The sequence below is a fragment of the Scardinius erythrophthalmus genome (assembly GCF_964197995.2).
Source record: "Scardinius erythrophthalmus genome assembly, chromosome: 5".
NCBI lineage: Eukaryota > Metazoa > Chordata > Actinopteri > Cypriniformes > Leuciscidae > Scardinius > Scardinius erythrophthalmus.
In genome coordinates, this window is record NC_138225.1 from 37,876,998 (window position 1) to 37,889,775 (window position 12,778).

The window sequence follows — 12,778 nt, forward strand, 5'->3', positions numbered from 1 at the left end:
ACATGCATGCTATTTATCAAAGAATCCTGAACAAATGTGTCAGTTTTTCACAAAAATATGAAACAGTTTTCAACTGTTTTTAACATTGATAATGATAAGAATTTGTTCATGAGCACCAAATCAGCATTTTAGAATGATTTTTGAAGGATCATTTAACACTGATGACCGTGTTTATTATTATTTTTTATAATAAAAAGTTATTTTTATATTTCACTATACTGTTTTTACTGTATGTTTGATCAAATGAATGCAGACTGATGAGCATAAAATACTTTTTTTTAAATCCCAAAGTTTTGAATGCTAGTGTATTTATATTTGAGAATTTATTATGAAAGCATTAGCTGAAGCATTTTCATGAATATTTCATTTTTAATATTTTGCTATTACATTGTATGGGTGAGAGAGATGACAAATATAATACATGCATGAACTCAGTTATCTTCCACACAAAGACACTTTAATTTCATCACAAAGCATTGGCCAGTCTATGACACCAGACCACAATAAGATAAACATGGCGGCAGTACGATTCACACACACACACACACACACACACACACACACACACACACACACACACACACGCGCACACACACACACACACACACACACACACACACACACACACACACACACACACATCCGTTCTATTTAGAAAGAAGATTTTGTATATACACCATACAAGTAAATATACTGTATATACACACACACACATACAAATCATAAACTTATATTTTTACAATCAGTTCATTTTCAATAACAACATATAACTTCATTGTCAATACTTAAATGTACATGTCGACACAAGGCAACAGAAGCACAACTCCCAGAGATGCACAACAAATATACATTAACACAGTAATAGATTCTGTTCACCATTTAATCAGTCAGAACAGCTGCTATATTCATTTAAACTCATGTTGGGGTTTTAAGAATGCTTCATTTTATTTATCAGTAACATTTTAACTGCAGACAGATTGATTCACCAACGCTTCCCTTTGATCAGACATTTCCCACTGCTGCATCAACAAATAAATGAATTGTACAACTTTAAATCATTACATAAACATCAAGTCAGTTCTGGCAGGTCACGTTAGTGACTCTCAGCTGATCCACGTCTACCTATAGGAATACGACACCTATCACTGTATACATTTATAAGCTCCTTCAGTATTATCAGCAGCTATCGCGTTTCTCAGGAGCTAATCACCCTCCTCCATCCCCAGCTCCTCCTCTCGTCAGTCAGGATTTGCCATTCTGATTCCCCTTGAATCAGAATAAAATCTCGAATCATGTTGTACTTTAAAAATCTTGAATTAATGATATCTGCAATGCATTCATTTTGGTTCTGTTATGTTTAACTTAAGGGGGTTTATTGCTGCTCTCCCTGATCTTATCCATATTAACCGTATTCGACGATAGTGGTCCTGACAGAAATAATTCTAAGGCTTTTTTCTCCATACCAGACACTTCATAATATATATCCTAATGTATAAACATTTCAGTCAGACCAGTCTTATTTGTTTGCTAGGGAAAATACAAAAAGACAATATGGTCGAAACAAACACTGGGATTAAATATTTTCAAACTTTCAGGGAGGATACAATCACACACAAAAGTACCACATACAGTAACAAGTGCAAAAATCCTGATGTTTACTTTGTGTATCTATCCTGTATACTGGCGTGCAGACGAATATTCTGTATGCTTATGGCAGATACACGTTTAGCTTGTGTGACACTTCTATAATAAGTCGACATTGCCTAGTTTGTAAACACAAACACCACACAGCATTTTCAGTATATTTAACATTGCAGTGACTTCGAATGTTGACACAAGTCCATACTGGGTGTATTATTCAGAGGTCCATTACGATGTGATTAGTGTATATAGTACAGACAGAAGGAGTGACTAACCCCACAGCTCTCCTGCATTCTTCAGTTATCTTTCTGCCTTTCCTTTCAGCAATTCCATCTGTTCTTGCTGTAATGCTAGGCATGCAGCAATCCCAGGATGCACTTGGTCAGAAGAAAAGCACAGAGAATGAGAGGCAGTGGACAGAAAGAGGAGGAGGACGTGGAGGAAGGATATTTGGCTCTAAGAGTCAAACGAAGGATTTGGACTCTCATTGTGAGAAGGGCTTCCTTTGCTTGGACGGCTAAAAGACAAAAAAGAAAAAGAAAAAAAGAACAGCAAATAAAACAAAAAAGGGAAAACATGGCTTTGTCAATGTCAAGTATATGGTATGATGGCTTAGTTTTGCTCATTTTCGTTAATATTGGCACTTATTGTGATTGTGGTGGCTATGACTGATGTGAAGAAGACATGTTTATCTTTCCTTTTTTCTGATGTTTTACAAATATGGAAATTTTATGGCTGCAGTTGCAATTCCTCTTACAGTTTTTTTGGATTGCTTACACACTAAAATTAAAAGTAGTACACTATTAGCAAAACCTTACACTCAAGAAGCAAAACATCAGCCCATATTTGCACAACTATAAGCACATTGTCAACCTCACACTTGTTGCAAAACTCTACACACAGTGATTTGCAAAACACTAAACACACTTAACATACATTACACACAAAAATCTATCATGAAGTCACTTCCTTGCAATACCAAAGCACTGACTGTCAAATTACCGCACCGTCCAACCAATTGGTTCAACACAGTCATCAGGTGTGCAAACACTTGTTTGCTTAATTGTAGACACACCAATCAGGTGTATAAGCACTATAAAAAGCAGCAGTCATTCAAGACGTTTCTTTCCAAGGTGTCTTGCTAATGACAACATTGCCTGTGATGTTGATGAAATTCTCTGGCCAGATCCAGCTAGGCGAAGAGACAATGTCTAGGTTTTTTTTTGTTTTGTTTTTTTTACAGTAAACTTACAGTACAATACGTAAAGTGACATTTTGTTACAGTATTATGAATCTCCAGGTCAACATTTTGGGCGTGTTGAGAAATAAATGAGTTTCTTCAGTCTGCAACATTAGTCTTGTGTAGTGTTTGGTGAATTTACATTATATTTGTACTTTGTTGATGGTACCCATACACAAAAGAAATATATTTTCAGAGTATATTTTGGAATATATGCAAATATTTGAAATTGGCCCAATAAATATATTTCACACTTACTGTAACATCATATATTTTTTGTTATATTTCAGAATATTTTTCAATGTATTTTTTTTCTGTATGGGTCCCCAAAAGTGTCAAAAATATATGTGCCATATATTCCAAATACATTGAAATATATTCTGAAATATAACAAAAATATATGATGTTAAGTGTGAAATATATTTATTGGGCCAATTTCAAATATTTGCATATATTCCAAAATATACTCTGAAAATATATTTTAAATAAATTTATTTTGTGTATCTAATCATAGGGAAGTAGAAGTGCTAAAAGTGTTTTAGGTTTATCACAGCAGAGTGTAACTCGTGCGAACAGAGTATAGTAATGTGAAACGTGTGTGTTTCATATGGTAACAAAGTGTGGTTTTTAAACAGAAGTGTATAGTTTTTACAAGAGTGTTTAATTATGCAAAGGATCTGTTGTGTTTTGCTAATTGGGTGTGTGGTTGTGCTAACTGTGTGTAGTGTTTTGAAAACACGGGCCCTGTTTTGAAAATCGTGCTTAAGCAATCCAAAAAAACTGTAATGATTCTTCCTTAAAGGTGCAGTATGCAGGATTTTCAGTTACTGTTTGTAAACACAACATTCAAACATCCTCCTCGTGCCAGAAGCGCACGCCCTCTCTCACCCCGACATGATCATCCGACTCAAGAGACAACCTACGGTAAGATGAGTGATGAGCTATTTTGCAATTGTATTTAATTTTTTTCAAATATTGCATTTATCAATTTTTTTTTTTTTTTTTTTTTTTTTTTTTACATGAATTAACAGCCACGCTAATAATTAGGTGACTGGCTGTAATTTGTGTGTGAGTTCAACCATCTTCAGTCTAGCTTGCTAATAAACAATAACTGTGTCATCATAAAAACATAATTATAACGCCTAGTAATCTGTCTAGTCACAGATAGCAGTCAACAAGGCAATACTAATTAGCAATTATTTTAGTTTGAAGAAAAAACATTGAAAAAAGAAATGCAATTCAACTGTCAAATTAAAATTTTGAAATTTAAATAAAAATTAAAAAATTATTCAAAACATTTAATAAATTATTTATTAAAAAACAAAAACAAACTTATACAGTACTTTACAGTACTTTACTGTCATTTGAACAGCCAGTCAGAAACTACACTGATTTAGCTCTTACAAGTCCATTGTATGCTGGGTATGTCTGGTTCACTAAAACGAACCGGTTTAAAAGGGAACGCTTTTATAAGGCCATACAAAACTCCAGGGGACTAAGATAAGACTTGTTCATTGTTAAGAAAGAAAATATGGCAGCATAGAATTTTATGAAAGAGTCAATGAAGCAGTGTGACAAGTAATGTGGTTTTAAGAAAAACATGCAGGTCACTCTTTTTGAGGGGGTGAGAAGCTGTCAGATGTTGGTTATGGCTTATTTGTTGCTAATAAAGGCAAAAAACATGTCAGTGTCATCTAGCATTCATGTGCATAAATGTTAAAGCAAACCGTGTAATAGGCTGGTTTAAATTGACAGTTCCTGTGCATTTTATAATAACTAGTGTTCTTCTTTCCTAAATACAGGATATATGCTGGTAACGGAATAGAGTGGCACCACATATGTGCTTGGTACAATTATTAGATAAGTTTTGAATATTACTGACATTCATTCCTGGCATTATATTTGTGGAAGAGAAAATACTTCAAGTAAACGTGATTTATGTATGTGGACTATGCTTGTGTTGATGGTGTGTGCTTGTGTCATTGAGTGTGTGTGTGTGTGTGTGTGTGTGTGTGTGTGTGTGTGTGTGTGTGTGTGTGTGTGTGTGTGTGTGTGTGTGTGTTTTTGTTTATATTACATTGTGGGAACCAAATGGCCCCACAAGGATAGTAAAACCTGAGATCACCTCCATTGTGGGGACCAGCCAGCGGTCCCCATGAGGGAAATGGGTTAATAAACACACTAAATGATATTTTTTTGAAAATGTAAAAATGCAGAATGTCTCCTGTGATGGGTAGGTTTAGGGGTAGGGTTAGTGTAAGGGGACAGAATATACAGTTTGTACAGTATAAAAACCATTACGTCTATGGAGAGTCCCCACAAAGATATGTGCGCCTGTTTGTGTGTGTGTGTGTGTGTGTGTGTGTGTGTGTGTGTGTGTGTGTGTGTGTGTGTGTGTGTGTGAGCATGCATGTGTATAGTGGCAGAGGGGTCAGTGGTTATCGTGTCTGCTGATCGCCAGTGTTAATGCTCAGTGAGCGAGTCTTTGTTGGATCTGGTGGGGAAGGCCGGTGCTCTCCGACTTCAAAGATGACAACAGACAGATTGATGGATGCAGACACACAAACAGAGGGACAGACAGACAACAGGGGAAAATACGCAATTAGGAACAACACAAAAGAACATGAAGACAAAGGCAGTAACAATGAATACTGAAAATGAACATACACTGCATGATAATCAAGGTGGATTCATCAAAGGATTCGTGAACTGCAAAATCTGTGGTGTCGTAGGCTATTAATTAAACATATAGGACTTACATATCAGATTAAAATGTGCTGATTCAGTAAAAAAGAAAATGGATTTTTCAGTGATTAATCCAAATCACATTCAAGAAATAGCCCGCTAGATGATTTGCAGAGCCATAACTGAACATTTGGCATGTTAATTTTCACAAATAAATTATTTCTGTGGAAAAAAAACCTAACACACATCATATAAAAACATACACGTCATATACAGTACATCAAAAAAGTATTTGAAAAACCTAGATGTGTTATGGGATCTATTTGTCTCAAAACAACAACACTATTTAAAGTCCCCCTGTGGTGAAAATCTAGCTTTTAATGTTGTTTATATGTCTATGTGGTCTTTTTAATATGCTTCATAATTCATAATTCATAAGTCATCACCATTGCTGAGTATTTTCTCCTTAAAACTGTAGTGAACCAAAGACAGTCTCAAAAACACGGTTTATAATCGCTGGTGTTTCTGACGTCACAAACTACCTTGTAACCAATCACGTCAACGAGTGGATCTCTGAGCTGGTATGAGTTAGTGGAGGCGGGGCTAATTTGCATATTCATAGAATATGTTTTTTTACTAAATGAGGCAAGGGTGTAGAGTTACATTCAAGCTAATTTAAGGCATGAAGATTTTTTTCGAGGAAAAAATATGTAAATATGTTTAAATATGTCATTTTGGTGATCAGGGATAAAATTATTAAGGGATATAATAGGGGGACTTTAAAACAGGGGGACTTTAAAAGATAAATTAAATTAAATTAAATACAATTATTAATAAGTAAAAAAAGAAATAATGTAAAAAATGACCAATTAAAGATTAAAAAATACATTAAAACCATGTTAACTTGTGTCAACCTTAAATATAACTATGGCTTGAAACTAAATACAAGTTGTTCAACCAGACATCACTTCCTTATGTAATTAAATGGCAGTTCTAAGCATTGTTGTGCCATTAGAACCATAAAATACTCTGAACAAATAAATAGACAATAACAGACAGTGTGGTGACATATCTGATTGACATACAGTATCTAGAGAATGAGAATGTCAGGGGACAGCAGATGTTAACACATTTAAAGATGGAACCATGCAAAGACGTGGTGATGTAACATAAGGACAATATGTCGGACATACCATTTGCGTAACTCCTCATTGGTCACTGATAGAAATTCTGAAAGAATAACCGGAATCATTGTGGAAAGGATTTAGCGGGACTGAGTTTGAGGAGAACATGGGTTGACAGAAAAGAGTCAATGGAGGAATCAAAAATGTATCATCTCCATGGTTTGTCCTGTTTAAATGGTAGGTTTTCTTTATCTTTTCCTCCAAAGCATGTATATCATGAGAGAATGATCTCACAAATCTGATGCACTGATGTTTCTATTTATACAAGCAATAAATGAACTGAATGAATTCAAACCGCATTGGAATGAATATTCGCATGGATGGATGGATGAATGTCAAGGAGATGGGAAAAGATAACCAGTGTAGTTGAAAAAAATGTGAGGGGTTTGTTAGCGCAGGTCTCTGAGTTGGATTGTGTATAGGAGTGTGTGAGCTGAGAAAAAGTAATGGATTGTGACAGGAGAGAGAAGTAGAAATGGCAGGAAGCGTGTTACTGATCTGTATTTCTTGTGTTAAAGAGCAGGGATCAGGTCAGGGCAGAAAGGCTGTAAAGGGTGTAAAATGGAGGATAGTTTGTAGATCATTGCTCTCGATACCATTAGCACTCATATTACTCCTCACAATTAGTGGTAATATACATACTTTGTCAGCTTGGTTGTATTTAATTATATTAAACATTTCAAATGCATTTGCACCTGATCAGTTACATTGAAACATCATAACTTTCATTTATAGGTGAGATTGTAATAAAGTTTTGCACAATTACTGTACTAATAAACGTCCTCTCTGACTCACCTGGGAACACCTGGTGGGGCACGGTTAGGACGAGAGGGGACCTGGGGCGGGGGGGCACTGAAGGGGTCAGGAGAGGCTCCAGGTCTGGATGGCACAGGAGGTGCTCCGGCAGTTGGGGGCCCTGGGGCTGTGCGTCCACCAGGACGAGGGGGCCCAGGTGGGGCCCGGCGCTGGGGAGTGGGACTAGACATTGGAGATCTGTTGAGAAAACTAAAAGATTATTATGTTGGCTTGAGAAAGACAACACACTGATATTCTGTTAAAACTTAATATTCTTCTTCTTCTGAGACTTCCATTTCTGACTAAAGAGTTTTAAAGCTACCAAGCTAGCAAGCGAGCTCACCACCAAGACCTTTTTGACTGTTCTGACTCAGGTTGCCTTTCAAACTGATCGGATCTATAGTTTTCCTAAAACAGAGAGCCAAGTGAATGGAATCTATCTATCTATCTATCTATTTATCAATCGAAAAGGTATTCAAATTAGTGGTTCCCCTTCATTGTTTTCCCGAGTTATTGTTCTACGTACCTCATTTGGACATTTTTTAAGGCGCAGTGTGTTCCTGGCTTTTCTAACAAAATGTTAAAACATGCTAGCAACTTCTACAAATGTGCTAAAACATATGACATTTTGCGTGGCCTTAAAACCTCCAGACTTCAAGCTTTTGAAACAACTTAAAATCTTACAATTTAAAGTTTTTAAAACTAATTCAAACTTTCTGAACAAAAACAATGTTGATTTATTGAAAAAGATGACACTGTACCTGCGCCCTGAAGGTCCTCCTTGTACCTGCAGCCAGGAGTCATCCACTGGTGGGGGCATGGCAGTGGAGACTGTGGTGGTGCTAATGTCACCAATGATGCCGAGGGCCTCTCTCAGAGCATGGTACATGCGCAGCATCTCCTCCCTGTGCTGAGCCTGTTCTGCTGACTCCTCCATTAAAGAGTTCTGGTCTCCACATGAGTACACGTTAGCAAGCAACTCAGCATGGATAAAGTCCTTAGTCTATGGGAAGAGAAAGCAAAGACAAGGATAAAAACCATTTTTTGTCAGTGACTACAGGGCTAAGAAACATCCAATTAAAATCCAGTAAGATCCTACTGGAAAAACCTGACTCTTGAATGGACAGTTTGATTCTTATATGATACTTATTTGATCCCACCAGGATCCTTTAGGTTTGGATGATAGAAATTGCATTGGAATTATTTTAGGTATATCAAAGCCGCGTAATTTAAAACAGCTTACATTGTTGATCATCAGATGCATGATGGTCTTGGGCATGAGATCCCTCACAGTCTTGTTGACGATGGCCATGTAGGAATCCACAAGGTTCCTGATGGTCTCCACCTGCCTCTCAAGTTGAGGATCCATGGAGTGCATGAAGCGATCCGAGCCATTCTCCTCACTGGCATCACTCTGCTGAGGGCCATCAAGACATTGATATTTACATATTACTGGCACTAATGAAATTAGGGACACAATAAGGAACAAAGAGTGAAATAGTAAAGCAAATAAATGCAGGCCTATCATGAGTAATCAATCTAGATCACGATTAATTCGAAAGTTTGTTCTGGCATCGATCTCCTTTCTTAAAGGGTTAGTTCACCAAAAATTGAAAATTCTGTCAGTTATTACTCACCCTCATGTTGTTCCAACCCTGTAAGACTTTCGTTCATCTTCGGAACACAAATTAAGATATTTTTGATGAAATCTGAGGGCTGGCTCACTCCTCCATTGTCACAGTGTCTGGTTTGTGTTTCCCTGGGTGTCCACTAGAGGTCCTCTTCCCCACGGTGTCATTCACATTAGGAACTACATTCCGCCGTGGCCACCCGAGGGGTGAAGGACTCCGTCATGTATAGATCCAGCGGTAAGGGTTTTCATGGCTCTTCCCCAGCCATCGAGAGGGGGAATTCGAAAGCCGAAGAGGTTCCACCGCGGATGAACATTTTTCAATGTTTTGCGCTATGGGCCCGTCAAACGGAGGAGATCATGGCGGCCAAATCCCCCGAGCCTCCTTCCGTCAGGCATGAAAAATCGTTTGAGGGAACCCGTCTGGTCAAGTTTTCTGGGACCCGTGGAGGTCGCAGGGGAGGAGGTACTAGAGGCGACTTCCAGCACCACTCTCCGCCTCAGTCTCTCCTCGACCCTGGGCCGGTGATGCTCGATCCCGAGCTCCCTTCACTGTTGTTCCTGTCCTGCCCGGAGCCTACTCCTCGCCATCAGAAACGGCGGAGGAGGAGGAAGACCTCCAGCCTCCCCAAAGACCCAGAGGCCGTACCCGAGCAGGCCGCTGTCTTCCCGGAGACTGTGCCCGGCAGCCCGCTGTCGTCCCGGAGGCCGTGCCCGTGCAGCCCGCTGTTGTCCCGGAGGCCGTCCCCGTGCAGCCCGCTGTTGTCCCGGAGGCCGTCCCCGTGCAGCCCGCTGTCGTCCCGGAGGCCGTGCCCATGCAGCCCGCTGTTGTCCCGGAGGCCGTGCCCATGCAGCCCGCTGTTGTCCCGGAGGCCGTCCCCGTGCAGCCGCTGTTGTCCCGGAGGTTGTGCCCGTGCAGCCTGCTGTCATCCCGGAGATCATTCCCGTGCAGCCCGCTGTCATCCCGGAGATAGTTCCCGTGCAGCCCGCGGTCATCCCGGAGGTCTTGGAGCTGCCCACCATCAGTCCTGCCACGGCCAAGAGGGCTGTCTCCCTCTTTTACGCAGTGGCGGTACACAGCACGTCTGCCGATCCAGAGACTGTTCATGTCACGTCTGCCGATCCAGAGACTGCTCACATCACGTCTGCCGATCCAGAGACTGCTCACGTCACGTCTGCCGATCCAGGGACTGCTCACGTCACGTCTGCTGATCCTGCCGATCCAGAGACTGTTCAGGTCACATCTGTCGATCCAGAGACTGTTCAGGTCGCGTCTGCTGATCCAGAGACTGTTCAGGTCGCCACTGCCGATCCAGAGACTGTTCAGGTCACGTCTGCCGATTCAGAGACTGTTCAGGTCGCGTCTGCCGATCCAGAGACTGTTCAGGTCACGTCTGCCGATCCAGAGACTGTTCAGGTCACGTCTGCAGAGCCAGTGTCTCCGGACAAGATGGCCGCCGCTGAGCCGGTGTCTCCAGACAAGATGGCCGCCGCCAAGCCGGTGTCTGTTCCTGCTCCTGGGCCGGTGTCTCTTCCTGAGCAGAGGCCTGTTCCTGTTGCTGAGCCGGTGTCTGTGTCTGTTCCTGAGCCGGTGCCTGTTCCTGAGCGGGTGCCTGTTCCTGTTCCCGTGGCCGCCCGAGGGGTCGTCTCCGCCGTGGCCGCCCGAGGGGTCGTCTCCGCTGTGGCCGCCCGAAGGGTCGTCTTCACCCTGGCCGCCCGATGGACTGTCTGCTCCGCCCTGGCCGCCCGATGGACTGTCTGCTCCGCCCTGGCCGCCTAAGGGAAAGTCTCTGCCCTGGGTCTTGGAGCGTCTGGTAGCCGCTCCGTAGAGGGGGGGTTATGTCACAGTGTCTGGTTTGTGTTTCCCTGGGTGTCCACTAGAGGTCCTCTTCCCCATGGTGTCTGCATTCCCATAGGAACTGCATTCCCCACAATCCTTGTCTGCACTCATCACTGTTCATTGCACCCAGCTGTTCCCCATCGTGATTGTTATTTTCTGTGTGTATATAATTCCTGCCTGTTTAGTGTTTGTTACGGAGTCCTTGTTTCGTCACACCACTTCTGAGTACTGCTTTCTTGCCTATTTTGTATTGTTCTTGTTTATTGGATTGCTACTTTGGTTTTGACCCCTGCCTGGACTGTTTTATGATTACGGATTACCCTATTAAACTGCTTTTGGATCTAACCCCTGTTTCCCGTGTGTGGATCGTGACATCCATAGGCTGCTAGGTAATCGATATCTGCCATCCCAGAAAAGTTAGTAAAGACATTGTTAAAATAATCCAAGTGACAACCTTAAGTATATCAAGCGACTAGAATACTTTTTGTGCGCAAAAAAAAAAAAAATGTATTAAACTATTCATTTTCTTCTGTGTGGGCCTCTGAGTGAGTTCATGTAGTGTAACAGCGCAACGCTTCTGGGTTGTACGTCAGAACGTAGGATCACTATTGGCCGACGCTGGTCAAGTGTGTGATTTTTTTTTTAAAAATTTCACACAAAAAGTATTCTCGTCACTTGATAAACTTAAGGTTTGTAGGACACTGTAGTCACTTGGACTATTTTAATAATGTCTTTACTAACTTTTCTGGGATGGCAGATATCGATTACCTAGCAGCCTATGAAGGAGTGAGCCAGCTCTCAGATTTCATCAAAAATATCTTAATTTGTGTTCCGAAGATGAACGAAAGTCTTACGGGGTTGGAACAACATGAGAGTGAGTAATTACTGACAGAATTTTTATTTTTGGGTGAACTAACCCTTTAAAGGTAGGGTAGGCAATTTTTGTAACTTTTTGTTATTCTGGTTGAAACTCACTTTACATCCTGATAGCAATCAATAATAGAAGTGGTCTTAATTAATATATAAAACATGTACAAATATATCTTATGGAAGTCTCCGGACCAAAACATCTTTGTCCAATCCTTGCATTTGGTCCGAATGCAATGATACGATGTCAAAGCCAGGCACCACAAACAAACAGCACCCGCCTTATACAGTTCCTCCTGAACCAAAACAGAGCTCATGCTGCGTTCCCATAATTACGAGATGGCAACCTGTGACGTTCTACCCAGAGCTGTTTTATGCGTTTAATTTATGCGTTTCTATGTCAAAACTATCAACACCGAAATTAATCTGCAGTCATCAGATGGTACAGGTAAGAGCTCTGTAAGTTGTTTACGATCATTATTATTGTAATGTAATGTGCTTTGAGACATGAGGTAATTTAACGCCGTCCTTGTGACGCTTTGCACTCTGCTGTGGCGTTCATGTGTTTAGAGGAGGCGTGGCTTTGGAGACGCTCTGAAGGGAGGGTGGGATAATGCTTTCAAAACTAGCTTGTTATTGCCATCCTCTCCGAAATTGCCTACCCTACTTTTAACCTGTTAATGGTGGGGTTCACACCATCATTTCAAAGGATTGTTAAATACAACATATACTGATACTCAGAGAGAAATAAGTTTGCATATGACATAGACGTTTGGAGGAGGGAAAAATTGAACAGTCAGAGACAAATTTAAACTTACCTTATCTTTATCCTGCAGACAAAGCAAAGAAAGCCAATAAGTTAATAAAATTAGTAAGCTATCAGTGTAATTCAAAGT

The 12,778-nt window shown here is 40.6% G+C and overlaps 1 protein-coding gene across 4 annotated transcripts in view; it reads right to left on the reverse strand.

Moving 5' to 3' along the window:
* Positions 1–2,097: 2,097 nt before the first annotated feature.
* dnm1b (dynamin 1b) overlaps positions 2,098–12,778 on the reverse strand; it is a gene marked incomplete at both ends in the record, with an annotated part of 60,324 nt that continues 49,643 nt past the window's right edge. Inside the window, 5 exons of one of the 4 annotated variants that reach the window (XM_081366839.1) lie at positions 2,098–2,158; positions 7,546–7,743; positions 8,307–8,548; positions 8,789–8,959; positions 12,701–12,712. In XM_081366839.1, the coding sequence (XP_081222965.1) occupies positions 2,098–2,158; positions 7,546–7,743; positions 8,307–8,548; positions 8,789–8,959; positions 12,701–12,712 (684 nt within the window). Of the gene's footprint in view, positions 2,159–6,774; positions 6,797–7,545; positions 7,744–8,306; positions 8,549–8,788; positions 8,963–12,700; positions 12,713–12,778 lie in introns of those variants that run through there. The other 3 variants (XM_081366838.1, XM_081366837.1, XM_081366840.1) reach the window with 3 other exon arrangements.